The sequence below is a fragment of the Orbilia oligospora genome (assembly GCF_000225545.1).
Source record: "Orbilia oligospora ATCC 24927 unplaced genomic scaffold scaffold00043, whole genome shotgun sequence".
Lineage (NCBI taxonomy): Eukaryota > Fungi > Ascomycota > Orbiliomycetes > Orbiliales > Orbiliaceae > Orbilia > Orbilia oligospora.
Window position 1 is genome coordinate 2,409,117 of NW_011645600.1, and position 20,209 is coordinate 2,429,325.

At 45.9% G+C, this 20,209-nt stretch overlaps 7 protein-coding genes across 7 annotated transcripts; 4 read left to right on the top strand and 3 right to left on the bottom strand.

Annotated features, from left to right (window-relative positions):
• Nucleotides 1-321: 321 nt before the first annotated feature.
• AOL_s00043g708 (uncharacterized protein) lies at nt 322-2,738 on the bottom strand (the record flags this gene model as incomplete). Its single annotated transcript, XM_011121194.1, has 2 exons — nt 322-2,170; nt 2,254-2,738. The coding sequence occupies 2 exons, from the start codon at nt 2,736-2,738 to the stop codon at nt 322-324; spliced, it is 2,334 nt and encodes a 777-aa protein (XP_011119496.1).
• Nucleotides 2,739-3,804: 1,066 nt separating this feature from the next.
• AOL_s00043g709 (uncharacterized protein) lies at nt 3,805-5,139 on the top strand (the record flags this gene model as incomplete). Its single annotated transcript, XM_011121195.1, has 1 exon — nt 3,805-5,139. The coding sequence occupies one exon, from the start codon at nt 3,805-3,807 to the stop codon at nt 5,137-5,139; it is 1,335 nt and encodes a 444-aa protein (XP_011119497.1).
• Nucleotides 5,140-5,604: 465 nt separating this feature from the next.
• Nucleotides 5,605-7,150, bottom strand: AOL_s00043g710 (uncharacterized protein; the record flags this gene model as incomplete). The annotated part of the gene is made up of 2 exons (XM_011121196.1): nt 5,605-6,601; nt 6,708-7,150. 2 exons carry the CDS (start codon nt 7,148-7,150, stop codon nt 5,605-5,607), a joined length of 1,440 nt encoding a protein of 479 aa, XP_011119498.1.
• Nucleotides 7,151-8,484: 1,334 nt separating this feature from the next.
• On the top strand, nt 8,485-9,311 carry AOL_s00043g711 (uncharacterized protein; the record flags this gene model as incomplete). The annotated part of the gene is made up of 5 exons (XM_011121197.1): nt 8,485-8,686; nt 8,777-8,809; nt 8,918-8,964; nt 9,054-9,193; nt 9,275-9,311. 5 exons carry the CDS (start codon nt 8,485-8,487, stop codon nt 9,309-9,311), a joined length of 459 nt encoding a protein of 152 aa, XP_011119499.1.
• A 498-nt stretch (nt 9,312-9,809) lies between these two features.
• AOL_s00043g712 (uncharacterized protein) lies at nt 9,810-11,645 on the bottom strand (the record flags this gene model as incomplete). Its single annotated transcript, XM_011121198.1, has 3 exons — nt 9,810-10,048; nt 10,108-11,513; nt 11,581-11,645. The coding sequence occupies 3 exons, from the start codon at nt 11,643-11,645 to the stop codon at nt 9,810-9,812; spliced, it is 1,710 nt and encodes a 569-aa protein (XP_011119500.1).
• Nucleotides 11,646-12,856: 1,211 nt separating this feature from the next.
• Nucleotides 12,857-15,157, top strand: AOL_s00043g713 (uncharacterized protein; the record flags this gene model as incomplete). The annotated part of the gene is made up of 4 exons (XM_011121199.1): nt 12,857-13,051; nt 13,146-13,273; nt 13,344-14,400; nt 15,005-15,157. The coding sequence occupies 4 exons, from the start codon at nt 12,857-12,859 to the stop codon at nt 15,155-15,157; spliced, it is 1,533 nt and encodes a 510-aa protein (XP_011119501.1).
• A 2,047-nt stretch (nt 15,158-17,204) lies between these two features.
• On the top strand, nt 17,205-19,892 carry AOL_s00043g714 (uncharacterized protein; the record flags this gene model as incomplete). Its single annotated transcript, XM_011121200.1, has 1 exon — nt 17,205-19,892. One exon carries the CDS (start codon nt 17,205-17,207, stop codon nt 19,890-19,892), a length of 2,688 nt encoding a protein of 895 aa, XP_011119502.1.
• Between the last annotated feature and the right edge of the window lie 317 nt (nt 19,893-20,209).

Here is a 20,209-nt window from a genome sequence, read left to right on the forward strand (position 1 = left end):
CAGCGTGTGCAATTAGGAGGGTTACCGGCGTTTCAAAGGTTTTCATAGGAGGTCAAGCATCGATTTCTCTTCCCGCGGCATTGTTTCGTGAAGATATTATTTTATTTAATCTTGTAACTAGATTTTCAATATACTCTAGTGCTGATAATAATTATCTATTTCCTATCCATTCCGTGAACATGTATGTAGCTAATCATGCAGGAGGTAAATTCAATACGCCGATAACGCCAATGCATACATGTATCGCTGATATATATGACCAATATGCAATCTTCGTGTCGAATCCTCCTCCATCACGATGCAATATATGATACACCTTACCTAGCCCTTCACCCCATTCACAGCATGACAAAGCTCGGTCTCAACCCCCGCACCAGTAAGAACATCGATCCAAACCCTCTGAGTATCGCTCAACCGATCATTCTCACTCTTCACTTCCACGAACTTCGCCTTTTTCTTGTCATAGTCCCAAAGGAACAAATCTGGCATCCCACTACTTCTCTGTTGATACTCCTGACACAGTACCTTACATATCACACTTAAAGTCTCTCCTCCCAAACACTCCACGACCTCGCAGATCTCATTAATCTCGAATTTCCAATCGAGACCAATAACGCATGTTTGCCTTTCCACCTCTTTCTTCCATACTTCTTTTACTACCTTTACACCTTCCCCGTTCGAAATCTCCATCAATCGATGGTTGATCTCGCTCATCCGACAGACGTAAAATGAGTCTGTATGTAAATCCAACGGACAAGTTTGAAACTCGGTTTGGAAGATGTTAGGGAGGGGTAGGAATAATATATCGTACATTAAGTACGCAAATATTGTTTTGATAATCCCACCCTCGCAGTGGAATCCCTTCCAACCTTCGGATCGATATCGTTCCAAGCACATCTCCTCCACACTTCCTTCTTCGTCGGATTCCAACTTCCACACGGTCTTTTGCCCGGGTTTTGGCGGTGATCCGTCGTCGTTTTGGATTCTTTGTCCGGAGATGCTCCTTGTTATCGGTTTCTTCAACGTCCAGACCCATATATGTTGTAATCGCATCGGGATATTCAACTTTTTCTCCAACTTGGTAATCCGCTTTTGAAGATCGTAGTGGTAGATAACGTGTGTATCGGGATCTTCCAATCCCTTTTCACAAGTGTTCAACGCAGTCCTCAACCAAAGCCGTTTACTATTTGCTGAAGAAGCATCATGAAAATAATGCTCCTCGATCAATGCCAATCGCTGATACCATGCCCCTCTTCTGGACGGATGATATAATCTCTGCGACAGAAGAGCCAATAATATCATTCTTTCTCGTTCATAATCCTTATGTCTTGAGATGGCATAAACCCCCTTATGAACGATTCTAGTATAAACCCACCCCGCAGAAAACCTTCGCAAGTAGATTTCTTCAAAATCGTCTTTATTTTTCCCGTCTTCACAATATCTTTCCCATCGACCGTATATTGACTCCATTATTCCCACGATCTCTTGGAGGTCGTCCTTCGTGGGGACTCCGTTTTCGAGAATATTGTCGACTTCGCTTTGGAGTTTTATGGCGCGTTCGAAATCGATCAGTGCTTCTCGGGTTGGAAAGATGTTGGAGGTCCGGCAGACGAAATATGACGGGAAATTTCTCTTCATGATCCGTGCGAGGATTAATGTCGTTAAAGACTTTTCAGTCCATTCCGTCGAACGATAGAAAACGAGGTGTACACGACTGAATAGCGTAGTAACGGATTCCATCAGTCGAATACAAGGACCCGTGATATCCAACATTTTGTCAATAACCGCTTTGGTCCTGATAGTTCCGTAGCGAGATTGCCCAGTAGTACTATTATTGTTGCTACCATTATTACTATTATGGATAATTCGTAGTTGGCCTTGTATGTTGAGGCTCCCTTGATTTGCACAGCTTCGACGGAGGGCGGCTATTAATTGGGTTTTATTACCCCCCGCCACCTTGGCTTCCTTGGTGATAGTTTTTAGTTCCTCGACGGTAAGCATTGATGCTGCTTCGTCGATAGTCGTTATTTCAGATTCATTTTGTGCGAATGCTATATCTTGAGATTGGAGTGCAGCGCAGGCGGTTGGCATGTCTTTGATGTCATAGAAGTAGCCTAGTTTCCCGACTCGGAACCAGGCATTGGTTTTGCGGAGGAAAAGTCGAACGTATCTAACATCATCCATCACTATTAGAATCAATTTCCAACTAAGTAATTGTAATCTGAAGAGAAAGATAAGAGAGGAATAACATACAGATACTGTGCTTCATAATCCAACCTTCTATATTTCCCAAAAACCTCATGTTCCTGTTCATCAAAAAGATATGCTTCCTCCTCTAACACTGTATCGAGTGCCAAGTTGAATGCATCGACATAGATACTCGACCTTCTGGGTCCATTGTTTTCTTCACGATTAATAGCTTCATAATCCGTCAACTGCGGTAATGAACTTTCAAGACCTGTGAATTCGTCATCTTGGTCTAACTGTGAAGGTGGCGGTTCATCATTTGATCCTGAGGAAGATTCCGTAAGACCCAGCATACGCGGTGGCGAGAATCGACGAATGGGATTATTGCCATTGTCATTGTCTTCTGCAGTGGTATTTTTATTATTATTATTATTATTGCTGACGCCATCATCGTCACTAATGAATACCAATCTTGCACGTTTGGAATCTCGTTTTGAAGGCGAAGATGGAGGACTTGCCACGCCTGTTGGGTTTGTTTTGCGGATTGACATTTTTTATGATTTACTTCTCAAGGAGGTAAGTATTGATTTTTGAGGAGTAGCTGTTTCTGTCACAGCTTTTTGAAGGTGGGGTTTAGAAAGACCATGATCGTTGTTTTCAGGATCCGGTCCTCATTTGCATTTGGGAGAGGATGGTGATACTTCAGCCGTCATTCAATATGCAACATCCAACCTGGTCAAAGTGCAATTTGTATTTGAAGAGAAGAAGAAGCAGCGGAAAGAAGTCGCGTTAAGTGGTTAGCCTAGCAACAGAGCAGTTCGCGTCGTTCTGACCAAACAAAAAACGAAAACTCTGCGGGCTACCTGCTGTGCATGGTTGTCAACTTAACGTTAAGACTCACCCACTCGCTCAGCTCAGACCCCAATCACTATGCTGTGTGTGCGTATAGACAGCTTAACTCCGAGACACCGAACAATCCCGTAACCAAGACACTAGACACCGGATTGGGTTACCGACAACGCAAAAAATACAACATCTCATAGAAAAGCTTAAAAGCTTAAAAGCTTCTCTCTTGCGTCTCTTCAATCTTCTCATTTCTACGTCATAATACGCTAGGAACGGAGCATTTTGTAGGAATATATATTGCTTTAAATATACAAGGAAGTAGACATTTAGTATTCTGGTAATTCTGGCTTAAGCGAAATAGACTCAAGTACTTGCCATACCTATAGTGGTTCCACCAGATAGATCAGCTAGGCCATGCGCATGCTCTTCAATTACCCCCTCATAGGCCCTATGTTCCGAAAACAAAGCCCAGCTTAGCACATGGTTACTTTATATGGGAATTGAATATAGCACAATGAAGTAACCATGGCGAAATTTAAACCACGCAACGTTACACACCTCCCACGGAAGCCCCCCAGTTACTCTGGTATGGCATAGCAATTCAAATAAACGTTCAATATTCAACAAGTCACAAGACGCTCTTCACTCCATCTCCGCTCCATCTCCATCTCCGCTCCGCTCTGTTACTCCATGCTACAACGTATCTCAGTGTAAGTAAAGTACTTCTATATAAGGTAATCCATCTATTTGTTCAATTGCAATCTTCCAAACATGTCATCATCACCACCATCACCACCATTATCACCAACATCGCCAACATCACCATCAATCCTCAACCACATCTCCAAGCACCGACCTCTCCTACAGCTCTCTATAAAACCCCACAGACCCTCTACCATGTCTGCTCCTCCCAAAATCATGATTTCCCATGTCTTTGGCAGCACTACAGCGCCGAGTACCCCTCCAAAGCGTACTCCCTCAGTCATCTCCTCGCCCACAATAGTCCCCCTAAAACTCTCACCAATCAAAACTCCTCCTCCACTTCCACCATCAATAATACCACCAACCCACCAAAGCTTCACACCAAAATCCACAAAAGACACATCCTCCACCACTTCTATAACCAGCACCATCGCCTTCCAAAAAGCTTTATCGACGGTCTACTCATCCTCTAAACCCGACGGATCCGACTACCTCTGGTGCCCAGTCTTCAAACAATACCTCCCACATTCTCTAATAAAACACTTCCAAATCATCACCCCAAGCCCATACTACTCTCAAGCAATTGGCTATCTCTTCGGAAACATCAAGGATGGAGAATCTCACTTCAATTCCTTAGCAAACGGAATGATCATGGCGAAATGTATCGCAAACCTTCTTATCTCTGGAGATTTTGCTATCATCCCCGTCTCTGAAAACGTCGAGAATGATTTATCCCATCCGGCCTTTAGAGCTAGTAGCAGTGGTAGTACTACTACTACTTCTATTACTACTACTGATAACAATAAAAATAGTGTTAGCGATATTGGGAGTAAAGCATGGAACCAACTAACCCTCGAAGAACAAAACTCCCTCCTCGATCTCCAAGAACTCAAACAATCCATCAAACCCATCTCACCAACTCCAAACCCAGGTATAAAACTAAAACTAGTTTTAATGAAACCCTATAATTCAAACACCAGAATCGAAGACATGGACCTCCTCTACGCGGACATTCACAACACCATCTTGGAATTCAAATCCTCTTTCCGTCCAGACCTTCGCTACTGCTACTTTCGATACATAAGTAGTATCCTGATCTGGTTAAACCTAGAGGAAGCAAAGGTATTCAAAAACGCTTGGATACCGAAAGAGAAATGGCTTCGTGAGAGTTTGGTGGTCGAAATGGCTAGACCTGAAAGACTTGCCAATTGGGAAGTTTATGAAGAGATAATTTGTGGTAATGGCCTTTTTGATGATGGAGGTGAGGATGGGGATACCGTTGTTAAAATGGATAATGGCTGGATGACGACTAAGTCCGGTGAGATGGCTGCTCAACTGGAGTGGGGATTACTAACTTCCCCAGACTATATGTTTCCACCTCATGGGCATGAACTGCATGTTTAATTATAGTCACCAAGCCGAAAAGTTCTCAGTTCAATTTATATTATTTGTACATAAGGAGCCTGGAGTTTTTTTTTTACCAATTGAGCAACAACCGAACGGGAATTCGAGGGGAGAGGAAGATGATGAGATACCCCATGGAATCAATCCACAAATGAATTTTCTGTTAAACCCTTGCTCATACTAGCATGCCTTTTATCATACAAAAGCACCAGCTATATGTAAGTACTTAAGTATACAAGGTACTAACCACGTACATGTATACTTTCTTTCTTTCGTATAGAATATTCAATCAAACGCCGATTCCCTTTCTAGAAAGCCAAAATAAAACCGATTAAAACCCAGAGAAAGGTGTAACGCCGTACACTATAATCACAATCATGAACTGCCCTAACCCCGCTTGCAATTTGACGATTTACAGTGCCAAAAAAGAAGTATGCACCGCTATCAATAACAATACTAGTTATATTACCATCCACTCGATCTTTGAGAGGGAGCATTCGTATTGGGATGGCGACCTCGTGGTGCTGTTTCACCTATTTTCTGCCTTAGCCTTTCGAAATTACTTTCCCTATTGAAAGCATCAACCGCAGCACTTCGTCTATCATTTGGCCCCGGTAAGCGGTTATACGGCGGCGTGTCCTCCTGCCGCTGCGCCCCCCACTCCTCCATCTCGGCTTCGCCCAAAGATTGGTGCCTCGATCGGCCCCCCGGTGGTGGTGGTGGTGGTGATGGTGGTGGTCTTGCTGATTGCCTGTTGTTGGCTCCACCAAGAAAATCTAGCATCACATTGGCAGTTGTCTCATTATCATTGCCCGGATCCGCAGGAGGCGGCGGACCGTCAAAATGCCCGGTACTCTCACCACGGCTTTTACGAACTCGACGCCCCCGCGCTGCTGAGGGGAGGAATATCCAACTTGCAATCCAACCGATTATTATGACGCCGAATATGCCTAGGAAAGTATAAACAATATAACGTGAGGTTGGATCAGTCCCGGGTTCGCTGCCGCTTAAGTTGTAAACCCTTGTGTCAACAGTATCTCTTTTTGGCAATTCCCTTGGCGGAACGGTGTGAGTCTTGTCCCTTTCTTCAGTCACATTTGGCGGCGGCGGCGGGGGTTCCTCTATAGTCTCTTCTAGATCTGCTATGGCGTCGAACGGTCGTGGCGGTGGGACATCCTCTTTACTAGTCTCTTCTGATTCTAGAACCTCAGGTCGCGGCTGTGGTGGTGCTGGAACGCTAGCCATCTTTGCTTTTATTGCAGTCCCCGGTGGTGGGAACCTGCGTGTGCCTGCTGGAAGACTTGATGGAGGGACGACATATATCGGCGTCGCAACGACGACATGTATAGTCGGATAAGAGTAAGTATTCTCTCCCTGGCCCTTCAGATTGTATTCAACCACTTTAGTAGTAGCACAGACCACATGACGAGCAGATCCATGGTGCGAAGTGGCCGGGATCGAGCTAAGAGCCAATACAGAAACCGTAATTAGTTTCCCCCAAAGGTCTAACACCCGGCCAAGCTAGTGCTGGGAAATATATATATAGTACATAAAGTATGTAACTTTACCTTGGACAACAATACTGAGCACCCTTCAGTCCCTTCATATCCATCGGGAGTTCATTACCCAACGTTTGTCCAATATACCCACTCGGACAAACACCCGGGTTGTAAATGACATCCACAACCTTTAGTTCATCCTCTGGAACTCCCTGGATAAACCCTTCGGGACAACAGTCAGTATCCTTAAAGCAATCCGCTTTGTAAAGGACTGCATCCGCATAGTCGTTATATCCCGATTTCTCAGGAGAAGGGATATCCGTGGTAGTCGAGAGCCATAAGGTAGATGAAGAACAGTCTGCCGGTGGTGTGAAAGCCGTGGCTGGAACGGTGCTGATGATGCTCCATTGTGTTAAAGGGGAACCTGGACCAGTTCCTTGACAAGTTGCAGTAGAAAGTAAGCCGAGGACGGTTACCCCCAGAAGGAGGAACTGATGGAGGAATTTAGGCATCTTGTTGGAGAGCGAAATTCAGACGATTCGACTTGGTAGGAAGAAAGGTGCCTGAGAGTATGTAAAAAAGAGGCAAGAGATAACTGGGCAGAAAGGCAGTACTCGAGACATATTAATGCCGGAACTGATTTATACATGTTTTTTCCCTCCATTCGTATTTATCATCGTTTTCAACGACTGATCAGATATGATTGTCCACCATATGCTCCTCCGGAGAAACGACGGATCGGCCTTCGTAGGTAGTATAGTGCACGACATGGCCTGGGGCCTGGGCGCAGAGGGCCGCGTGGAGGCCATGTCTCAGGCATCGGTTTGAAGGTACGGAAGAACCACGACTCGTAGACGGCGACATTGGCGGCAAGGCCCTCGAGTCTCGAAGCAAATAATGATCTGGATATCAATACACGAACATCACATTTCGGAAGATGAGAACAGATGGTTTAATGAGAATCATGACTGATTGTATTGTATTGGCTTGTATAAATAATACTATCTAAATCTTCACAACGAAGTTAGTACATCTTATTCAAAAATTCCGATGTAGTTGTAGGATAAACAAAGAATAAGAATAAGAAGGGATATCAGAAGTCCAGTTCGCTCATCTAACCGAAGGATTATAATTTGCAGACAGACCGCCTCCGAAGAAGTGGAATGTCTGTAAATTTCCAACGATTATCCCGCAAGAGGTGCCACAAATGTGCTATATCATCATATATGTAGAATAGAGGGGTGCCATGTAGTGTTTTGAGAAGAATGAAGAATCGCGACTTACTATAATTATATATTGCTGGAGTTGCTGGTGTGCATTGGCCAATATTGGGCGAGGCCAATGGAGACAATGTCAAACCAAATAATATCAATAGAATGAGATATCGATATTGCTGAACGAGACAGGCGACTTTGCTGTTGAAGCATTTTTCGCCTATACTCATTTATACAAAAAGACTAGAGTCAATTGAAGGCTGATCGTGAGATGTCTGGCGGTGATGCGAACATGTCGAAGATGCGATGATGATGCATGATGACATTTAATATCCAGTCGAGTCGCGAGTTAAACTTTTTGTTGGCAGAGTTTTCTGTCTGCGAAGAAGCCAAGCCACAGACGAGCCCTAATCACCAAACCCTCCATCACAAGCCACATAACACCAGCCACATCCACAACACCAAAAATTTCTTGAGTTTTCCAATTTTCTTCAATCTCGAAACCTTCAACGACGACCGACCTAAATCGACAATCACACGACCCCAATCGACAAACCATCATACCCGACCCCTCCCGACTAAATCATCTATCAAACCTCTGTCTTCCCGACAAATAAACCAAATAATTCAAAATGGGTCGTCTTCACTCCAAAGGAAAGGGTATCTCTGCGTCCGCGATCCCATACTCGCGCACTGCTCCAACATGGTTCAAGACCGCCCCAGATCAAATCATCGACCAGATTTGCAAGCTCGCCCGTAAGGGTGCTACCCCATCTCAGATCGGTGTTGTCCTCCGTGACAGCCACGGTGTCGCTCAGGTCAAGGTTGTTACTGGTACGTAGAAGAGAATATAGAAATCTTCGAATAGATTCAATACAGTTATAGGCTGGGGAAGTGCTGACTAAATTTTTTTACATTATATAGGTAACAAGATTCTCCGAATCTTGAAGTCGAACGGTACATACACTATTCCATGAATTCAAAACTCCTCCATCATGAGGAATTACAGCAAAGCCTTTGTATGGTCTTTCAGACTGACAAAGTGATTTTTTTTATCAAATTCAGGCCTCGCCCCAGAAATCCCAGAGGACCTCCACATGCTTATCAAGAAGGTAAAATTATTATACAATCACTCTACAGCATCAATGTTTATCTAAAACGGGTACACATGGATCAATAATGCTGACATGATGATACCCAGGCCGTCGCCGTCCGCAAGCATCTCGAGCGCAACCGCAAGGATAAGGACGGAAAGTTCCGCCTCATTCTCATCGAATCCAGAATCCACCGTCTCAGCAGATACTACAAGACCGTCGGTGTCATGCCACCAACATGGAAATAGTATGTTCCGCCACTCTCACCTTTTGATACCATCGACTTCCCCCCAAACAGACAATACTAACATAAAATCCTTTTCTTCAGCGAATCCGCCACCGCCAGCGCTATGTTGGGCGCTTAAGCGTTTCCTGTTTTCAATTGTGTTAGGCTTTTTTTATTTCGACTGTGTCATATATACTACACACTATCATGGGATAGTAACGACCTTTTTTTTTATCATGGTTCTTACGAATTGACCATTAATTTTTCTTCATTACAAGTCATACCTTCTGGTCTTTGGGTTTATGGGCGTTAGAGGGGACATGTATCTTTATTCACCATGATTATATGGTGCTATCAATGATGATATCATGAATCCACTATATCCTCGTAGAAGATAAATAAATAAATAAAATACGGTAAAAAATTATACTTGTAGCACTTGGGAACTGGCTTCATTTTGATGTAGCATTATTATTGTTCGTTCGTAGAAATAGTAACTAGTAGATGTTTTGGTCCCTCACGAGCTTTATCAACAAAATCGCACGGGGTTAAAAAAAAAGGAACCAAAAAAGCAGCTTGTTCTCTTCGGCTTTTTGTCAATTATACTTTAGAAGAAAAAAAAATGCATTAAGATCGTTTACCACGCGCCCACATCGTAGTTTTCTTCGCTGAAATAACTAACAATAACTGTTCGGTCGGCGAACTTCCTTCCCGCTAGCGATTTCAGGGCCTTCTCGGCGGATTCATGTTCCTCAAATCGGACATAAATCTTACCGACACCTGCAGCGGCGCGTTGGTTGCCGCTTGGGCGAGGGATCTTGATATCAATGATCGGACCGAACTTGTTGCATTCATCCGTCACATCTTCCAAAATTTCTAGGTGAGAAAAATGTTAGCAGTCTATACCATTCACATATTGGGGTGTACCACCATACCTTCGTATTCCTCCTGATCCAATAGCTCATCGGCAGTGACCATATTCAGCAGTTGCAAGACTCTTCCACCTTCCATTTCGGCACTAGTAGTCGCCGCAATGACTGTCATGGCGGGAATTCCGGCCTCAGCTCCAGCGGATTGCTTAACACCGATAGATGCTCTCTTGACGTTCAATAATTGCTCGTTGATATCGAGCCCATTAAGACCTTCGATGGCAATTTCGGCGATATTGGGGTCAAGGTATTCGCAAAATGCGACACCCTTGGATTCATCCATTTCTTTGTCTTTAACAAGGAAGAAAGATTTGAGGGGTCCGAAAGTTTGGAGAAGTTCCATAACTTGTTGATCTGCAAGATGAGTGGGGATGTTGGAGACACAGATCTTGTTGATTGAGTCTGGGACATTCGGGGAGATGTCGCCATTATGAGATTCACTGCTCTCGGAGTATTGTGGAATGATGTAGTCCTTTGGACGGGAGAGCCTGATTTTGACTTCCGTGTCGTCGAATTCCATACCATCGAAAGCGAGACAGAGGGTTGCGTACGCGGTAGAACGGAATTCGAGCATGGCCATGGTGCCAGTTGGGTTTAGGTAAACAGTGATAAGAGGTTCGTTCTCAGAGTCAACGGCATTGAGAGACTTAAGGAAACTTGAAAAGAACGAGTAGATGGTTTCTTCGGTGCACATGGGTGGGAGGTTCTGGCATAAAAGACGTTTCGCTTGACGAGAGTTGGATGGCTTGAGGGCGGTCGGCTGTGGAGTGCTGCCCTCCTTTGGTGGGTGATTAACGAAGGCGGCCATACGCGAGGGATCGAGAGCCGTTTGGCGGGGGGCGCCTGGGAGAGGGAACATGCCAGACAATTTGGCCTGCTCCGCAGTGACGCTCTCATAGCCGGGAGGCTTGATATCCCACATGGTCAAGCGTCGCTTTCGCTCGCTCACTGGGATAATGTCCGTCAAATCTGGAGTAGGCTCTTTGACCTTAGGTGGACTCGGGCTTCGGCGTGGTTGCCTCGCCTCGTCCATTCCGCCCATGTTAACATCTTCTCGACGTTCCCTGCGGTCTCCTCGGCCGCCGTCCCTATCTCTACCACCTCGTCGTCTATCATCATCGCCGCGTCGGTCCCTGTCGCGCCTGTCGCGGCCGATATCGCGCTCACCTCGAGCATGCTCTCGCTCTCTTTCTCTGTCGCGGAGGTCTCGGCTACTGTAGTAGTCGTCGCCAGCGGCAGCGGCGGCGGGAGGGGCACCTCGTGCACCTCTCCCCCCTTCCCTCGGAGCGTGTGGCGAGCGGGAGCGTCGTCTATCTCCGCGGTATTCTCTATCCCCACGATCCCCGCGATCCCTCCTGTCTCCACGTTCCCCTCGGTCACCTCGTTCTCGGCCTTCGCCTCTCTCGCCATGTCTGGACTAGAGTTGGACAATATTAGCAACCTTCTAGCGTCTCGTTTTAATTAAACTAGTCAACTTACGTGGTAATCAGCTCCATCTCCTCCATGTCTGTCCCCTCGCTCTCTGTCTCTGTCGCGGTGTCCATCTCGGTCTCGGTCTCTACGTGAAGAGGAGTAGCCGTGGCGTGAATCTAGATAGAAGGGAACCGGGACGGTGAGGTAAGTATTTGGCTTGCTTGATTGCACGGAGGCAGAGTGTTAGTATGTTAGTAGTCGTGCATTGGCACCTCTTCCTCGGCCCACCACCCCAGCTCCTCCGGATCTTCCTCCATCCGTCTTTCACCTCCGTATTCTCATCCTCCGGCTAATCCTAACTTCCAACTCGAGTACCTCTAAGACCCATTGCTTGGAATGCTATCGGCACGCAAGACCACCAAACCGCACGGAGGGTGCAGATTCCAGAATAGGAGCTGAAGAACATGGATACCAAACTCCATGGCGACTGAGGAAATGCCAGGGCCGCGCCGAATGGATAGTAGTAGCCATAGTAAAAGTCCGCTTCGAGGAATTCTAGCCAGCGAGTGATAGAATGCGATGCCAGAGGGCTTTTCAGGGTAGAGGTGTGTGTGTGTGTATCAGGATCATATATGATGATGATGGATTATATCTAAGGAGGAAGAGTATCTTTGCTTGCTTGGATGTCTTTACAAATCAGACGCCAAAAGGAAGGATATAAGACGGCCCTCCATCTCATTGAGAGGAAGGAAGGTGGTATCAAGAGCTTACCTCGGTAACTGTCGCTTCCGTTCATCTTGTTGATTGTCCAGATATCAATGGACGCGTGAGAGCGAGTCTTGAAGTTCTTCTGGAGACTGCACAAAGGGTAAACAGGCAGAGATAGCGGTTTAGTGATCGAAAACCCGATGATATTCGCTTTCGTAGGTTTGGTGTGAAGGAAGGAGTATGTCGTGATGTTTAAGGATGGTGTTTTGACAGAGCGAAGGGTGGTTGTGCTAAGAGTGGTGTTCGATAGGAAGTGAGGTCGGCGCTGAAAGTAGTTGGCAATTTCGCGAAAAATTGAAAGGCGTTGTAAGCCACCAGCCACAATTACAAGCATGAGCTAAGCCACAGATGGAAGCGCCAGCCTCACCAATGCCCAGCCCTGCGATACTGAGTGCGAGCCCCACGTTTGAATGACATCTCGTTTCAACTAAGATCTGGATCTGTTATACCCCTCCAACTACCGCATCACCATCGTCTCAGGACGAATACACCATCAGAATCACTGAAGTATATCGACTTTCAAGGGGATATATCACATCTTCATCGCGATTAACTACGTACACGGCAGCCCGCCATGGCGACACCAGAAATACCCCCCTCCATGAAGGGTTTCGCCCCGTTCGTCACGAAAGCAAAGCAGATGGAAAAGCAAGACCCTGTGATATCCTACTACTGCTACGTCTACATCGTTCAGCAAGCGTTGGCGAAGGGGCTTACTAAGGGCGTAGAGGGTGCATATACAGGTCACATCATGGACATTCTCGAACAGGTCCGTGTCTCTCAAGCCGGCTAGCCTTGTTGCGCCGGCGCAAACAAAATCTGGAAATGATATCTTGCTGAAATAGCTATGCAAGTTGGTGTAGCGGAAAATGGAACTAGCCGATAATGAAGCCGTCGGGGACGATGTGGTTGGAAAGGTTTACGTGGAGCAGTTTGGGAACAAGATCTTTGGCAATGCCGAGAACACGCAGAATGCTCGAAGATGCACCAAGTAGGTCTTGCGCTATTTGGATTTTTTCGAACTTAGGAAATAAGTTCAAGCATACTGACTTGCTGGCCAGGGTGACCGCAGAAACATTTATGGCAGCTTCTGTCTTCCTGGAGGTACTTCGAGTATTTGGCGAATTGGACCCAGAGATCTCTAAGAAGATTACCTTTGCCAAATACAGCGCTGCACGTATATTAAAAGCCTTGAAGGCCGACGAAGACCCGAACCCACCAGTAGAGGAAGTCCTTGAAGACGAAGTACCACCAATGTTCACAGACGTAGCCCCGCCGAAGCCTTATGAGGTTTCACCCGTGTCCCCAGTTTCTCCACACCCACAGCCTGCTACAGTGGAAGATGCGGTGGATGAAGCAGAGAGTCTGGAACGGTCTATGGCTAGAATATCAACGGCAGACCAGTCTCTACATCCCAGCCGGATGATGACACCAAGTAATGCACCTGGTTTCCCGTCGCCACCAGAGAACCATCTAGCTTCAAATTTCTCCGGCAGGACAGAAACCATGTCGACGGCCGAAACCTTTTCGACCCTTTCTCAGCCTCCTTCAGCTGGATATTTCCCTCCGGCGCCATATCCTTCCCACGAGACGTCTGTTGCACCACACGGCCTAGATTTGCCATCAGCACCTCCTGCAATCCCGTCAGCATCCTCGATTTTCCCATCCACCCCTCAATCTTTACCTTCCGCTCCCCAAAACTTACCTTCTACCCCATCACTCCCGCCGAACTCGCCTCCCGCGCCGCCCGACAACTTCTACTCGGGAGGAGGAGGTACAGGCGTCGGTGTCGGCCTTCCTTCACAACCAGAACCAGGTGTGCCACCCTCTGGGCCTCACTGGCTTGGTCAAGTATCTCCCCCCATAGTACCACCTTCGGTAGGCGCTCAAGCCCCCACAAACCAACCTTACTACTATTCCAGCCCTCCAGTGGCAAACCCCCATATTCCACCCCCACCTCCTCAGCAGCAACAATACATACAACCACAAGCATACCAGAGACCTCAGCCGCGAGTTCAACTAGTGGACCCTGATGAAAATCCAGCTGCTATCAAGGAGGCACATAAATGTATTCGGTGGGCGGATTCGGCGCTAAATTTTGACGACGTCCCAACCGCAGTGAGTCAATTGAGATTAGCTCTGAAGGCTTTGGGGGCGGAATAGGTAGATCGGGAAACTAGGGCATGAAGCCATTAACTCTAGTCTAATAAGTTTAGCATTTGAGCGACACAATTTTTAATTCTGATGCATATTTTGTCTTTGCTCCCATAGGGAGGTCTCGGCAAATGGAACTGTTGGTATATGACAATAAGTAAAAGGCTTAGGATCGCGTCATAAGCCCAAGATCTTAATATAAGTGATGAATAACGTAGTTTCCCCCGGCCTGATAAAGTATCTGATTCCAAGCTAACTTGCGATTTCGGTTTGTTTTGTATCATTCTCTTGAGCTGCGATCGGTTCTTGGCCACGGATCGGGTTCTCAAATTCAGGCTTCAAACTACCACAGGATCGATCTCTAGAATAGCTGCTTGATCAGCCTCTCCTAAACAATCCTCCTAATTTGCCTAATTACGTTGAGTAGACCGTAAAATTCCGTGAACCGTGAAAAAAGCATTTAAATGCGCATTCATGATGCTTCGAATCGTCTTGAAGTCGACGTCGAGCATGCATGTCGAGATTTTGCTTCTGCCACAATGCAATGCGAGCTAACAATGTTACACAGACGAAAGGTGTCGACGAAATTGGGCAAGTCCACGCGAGTCTAACAAAATCCAACGCCAGAACCATGAACCTGAACTTTGACTTTGAGGACGGGATATGCCACCCGATTGCACGAAAAGTCATGCCGATAGACCGATTGCCGCAAGCTCTTTGACAGAATTCAGCCTAGCCCTACCTCTGATTCTTGGAAGCCTAGGCCATCGATATTGAATTCTTAGATTCTTTAGCGGGGCAATAATGAACGTGCATACTAACTTTCAATTGGTGGTTTAGCTATATCCGGTCGAAACTTCTGAAATATATACACCCCACACTAATGTATGTGTACATATTTTACCCCAGACTAATATTTTCCTTGCTAGCCATTGGACCGGATTGGTTGCATTCTAGCCCGAACAATCTTGTCCATGAGGATTCTTTTCAAAATGGTTAGCGGCTATGCGCCAGAACCATGGGGTAGAGAGTTCTTAAGTTACGTGTTAGCTAGATATCCGGACTGATCTTTCAAGGTTATCCCGTCAAATAAAGTTCACTTATAAACCGGAGACTAGTGGGCTAGTCGAACCCAGCTTTGTGGTTAACTAAGGGTACGGATATGTAAATATGATATCCACCGTATCACTAATCTTTTGCCGTCTGTATCACAAAGCTTACCTGGGGCGAATCCCGCCACACGGGTTCGGTTTCAAGATTTGTACGACATCGATTTGAGATTAGACGACCCAAAGCTTGAACTTCGCCGTGCACCATGCATACTGAGAAAAATGAGCTTTGTCCGCGGGTCACTGCTTCCCGAGACATAGCCACCGAGGAACTCTTTCGAAAGGTACCTATTCATCGATATCTTCAGAGGTAACGTACGTAACACATACCCTTGTCTATACCCTGGGTCTTCGGCCTTCGGGAAATCCTAAGAAATATTTTCCAATTTTTAGCGGTTACACTTGGGACGGATTCACAAAGCAAGTAATGCGCATCCACAAGTCCTTACTAGCGGTTATTTTGCATTGCTATGGACGGCAGGCCCGATATCGATTGTGTATCCAACATTCCCACATCTGCAGCATGGCCACGCCTAACTGCATGTCTAGAAACCGTGCATGCAATTGTAAATGCACATACACTAGCCCTTCCGTGATCGTGAATTGAACAAAGAAAAAAAGGATCGAGCGTCCGACTAAAAAGGATCCAAGTACCGAAGAATGTTGTAAGTTTACCAAGCAACATTGTAAGGGATTAATTCGAGAGCCTGACCAAAAAAAGGAGTCTGTGTTGCATACAACTAGGGGCTTTGTTGGAAGATTCGGGCATCAAATTCATATACCAGCAGTTATGATTAGCTGTTAACTCTGAGCTTCTAATCATACGGTATGTGGGGGTACCGCTACCGGGCCAGCAGAGACCGCTAGCTAGCGGGAGGCCACATGCCTTTGAAGTCTCTGCACATATCCATCCCTGAATCATGATCAAAGCGAGATAAAGATGGGATTTGCTTCAGGCCCCTTGCGCCACCGGTGCCGCCATGTTGCGTACACAAGGGTAAAATCTTTTTGTTTTTAGTTGGGAGGCCTCGATCTTTGGACTTACGTAGCTTACAATACATGCGATACTAGCGATTCCCCCTCATTTTATTAATCATAAAGAACATGCAGGTAAATTTGTTTTGGATAGTTCACCCTGTGTCAGTGTTTAGCTCTATGACTACATAACTAACCTTCCAGAGCTCTAGATCGTGATATATTGGATGTATTGTTATTCGCAGTGGTATAGTACTATAGTTAGTGGTATATAAATTTGTAATAAACATCCTCAGTTGTGACAACATGAAACTTCAGAAATTCAATATATACACTTTACAACTCCTGACTTCAAAAAGCTGTCTTCGAACGAAATAATTGACAAGTTGATATATGTATCTTCCAAAGAAAGAGAAAGAAATCTATTTATTTTTAAATCTTGTGAATTTATACATATACAGATATCATTTTGATAAGTTAGCAAAGCTACGATAGGTATTGCAACGTCTCCAATGCATCTTCCTGCACTCGTGGCCGATGCTGCATTCTCTCCTGCATTCTAGAGGGGGTATCAAAGCGTCATAGAGATCATAAACTAACCAAGCATCTATTCCCGTATTTTAGATATATTATCGGCTATCCATCCCGTTCCGTCGGATATCTCTGAAGTTTTGTTCTGGCAATATGGGATCATCCTGGCGACCATCTGATGGCCCACTCACCCCAGCGTCCCTGCCAGACTTCGGTTTGAACAGCCGTTACGGCCCACATATATTCCGCCGTTTTGATATAAATCCCATACAAACATCAGCACAATCGCGAGAGCGATCAAAAGATCTTTCATCATTACCATCTCCAATATGTACTACCTCCAGAGTAGCGGACTGCTACAGGCCCGGAGACTCACTTTTCAGGTCTACACCACCAACTAGCCCTGGTTATCCTGACCATTGGAGTTCGAAACATGATCGATATAGAAAGGATGCTAGCCCCGCGCCGTTTGGGTCTGAGGACGGTCAGATAGGTGGTAATGCGGATGATTCAGATGTTGGAACAATTATTGAGGTACAACATACGCCGCCCAGGTCACCTGTCAAGTTTGGGATTCCGACACGAATTGATATATCACCAGTCAAAAACAAAAATATCCTGACAAAGAGCTGGATGATATCAGAAACTTCGTTAGAAAAGAATTCAGATCCTGTTTCCATTTCGAATATAAAAGTCACATCAGAGAAAGGACTAGAACATGCGCTATCGTTGCCTCCCAAGCCCCCTCGTCCCATACCCACGGGACCGGCAGCTGGTCGAAAGTCGTCATCACATACCAACATGACTACACAAGACCGCAACCACATGCGAGAACGTAAAAAATTTCCAGATTATCACGGTCTGCAAAAGACTTCAACAGCAACAATAGACGCGAGCAGCTGTGGCACTTACCCTAACAACGTTATTGTCGTACGGCCAAGGTTTCCTCATCTCGGTGATAGAGCGAGAGCTCATGGACGGGATCAGCTTCCGTTACATGAAAACAACGATATTGATATGAAAGATGCTCCGCCGTCTGACCCTCTGGATATTTCGGAGCTGTTAAAAGATAGACCTACTGTTGTCAAGAAAGTCCGGGATACTAGCTGTCAAGATGGGTTGTCGTCCCACTCACTCAGTTACCTCATAACGAAGGAGAGAGAAGGCTATGGAAGACCCTGGGTCAGAAATGTGAAAGCACAGGAAGTTAGGGATTATGGTACATCTACATGCATAGTGTCCATAACGCCCCCAAAGCCAAAACCAAGTCGCTTCTCTTCCGAGACGGTGTCAACACCGACGACTCTGGGCGGCTTAGATATCGAGATACTGGTCTCGCGCATTGTTGGGGAATTGAAAGAAAAGCTGGTAGATGTAAAGATAGAGAAGCATGAAGAACTAGTCAAGGAAGAAAAGAAAGAGAAGTCGAAAGGGGGGCATAGAAAGGCTACGACACCTCCTAGGCTTGCGGGAGAACAACCTAAATGGGACCATACCGGCTGCTCTCTTCAACTCACCGCTAAGAAGAGATTAGAGAGACGTATATCGAAGCCAAGAGATGAATCGAGCGGTGAGGATGAGGACGAGGGCGCATTTCAAAGAAGGCGCCATCATATATCGTCCACATCTGTGATCTCCAAACACCAACAAGCACGAAAGAGGGCCTCAACTCCAAGCTATGCTGACCACTATGGAGAAGAAGAAGAAGAAAGCAACCCCAAAGCAAGAACACCTGCAAACCTTCACTTCAGGAAGAAGAAGCGAGTTGAGACCCCCGTAACAGATGGCCAGTCCAAAGTCCGATCACCATCTATAGCCTTCTCGACCACTGCGTCTCCATGCCCCTTTGCGCGTAAGACCAGCGAGGGGAAATGGCATGCCCCATCGACAGTCAGCTCTGTCCCCACATTGATAAAAAAGCCAGTTGAGACGCCAAAGCCCCAGCGCCCTCTAGCCCATAAAACTGCCGCAGGAGCTGCAGTGCCCCGACTAAATAAACCAGCGCCGCTACCAGATACCTTTTGGTTCCAGAGACGTTACAACCGCTTGGCTTCTGAAATAAATAAACCAAATATCTTGAACAAGGGACGGAAGTGTTTCAATCGAAGAATGCTATCATATTACCTTGGTGGTAACGCTCGCCTGACGGTTTCTCCAATTTCTCCTTCCGCCAGGATCTCCCAAATCCACCGTGTCAGCTGCGTGGTTGCGATCAAAAAGGAGTTTGTACCAAACCCGGCAAATCCAGGAGAAATCATTGTCGTTTGCTCCCCACATGACTTCGAAAAGCAGCTTCCCTCAGGTGTTTCAACTTTCCCCGTATTCCTCGAACGTGGGACGGCTGAGTGGGAGTACATGGGTACTTATGAGTTCGATATATCCAAGCGATTCTCGAACAAAGAGGCCGACAGTTTGCAGGATAAAAACCTTATCGACTTCTGGCTTACTAGAATGTTTGAAATGCGAGAGCCGGTTACACAGGGCCGTGGAACTTCTCAAAAGGTTAACTTAGGTCAGATAAACTTGGGTTGGCAGGAGAGAGGACAATCATCCGCTAGTCACAGAATGGTTCCGACCCTATGTGATAGTTCCGTGAAGTCTCTTGCTCCGCAGCTCGTTCCAACTCATCTAAAGTCTAGAAAACAGGTGAGAAACTTGACAATTAGGCAAGTGGAGAAGTATCTCCAAGACGGAACGGTAAAATTTAACTGGAACTTTCTGAAGCCGGTGAACTACGATAACGCGCTATACAGGAAGCTTTCCGAGGCAGCCTGGCCAGCAAAGAAGGGAAATGTGGATGCGCATGCGGGCCTTTGGTCTAGTCTGAGAAATAACAGATAAGAAAGTGCTATATACACGAAAGGAACGGGGGGTATGATCATTGATCGGGAACCGTTTCACTTGGGTTATATTGTTTTCTTCTATCTATATTTCTTGTGATCTCGCCATGTTGTTTTTAAAGCTAGTTTTCTTTAGGACGGGTGATATATGCATGGTGTTTAGTCTAGGGCATGGTGTTATGGGCTTTAAGCTTTATATTCTAGCTTAGGTAGCTAGGTGATATACATTGCAATTGTAAGTCTTAATTTGTACTTCGTAAATACAATACATCAATTAGGATATCTCCACGATTGCAATTGTTTCTTATGCTTGTGAGA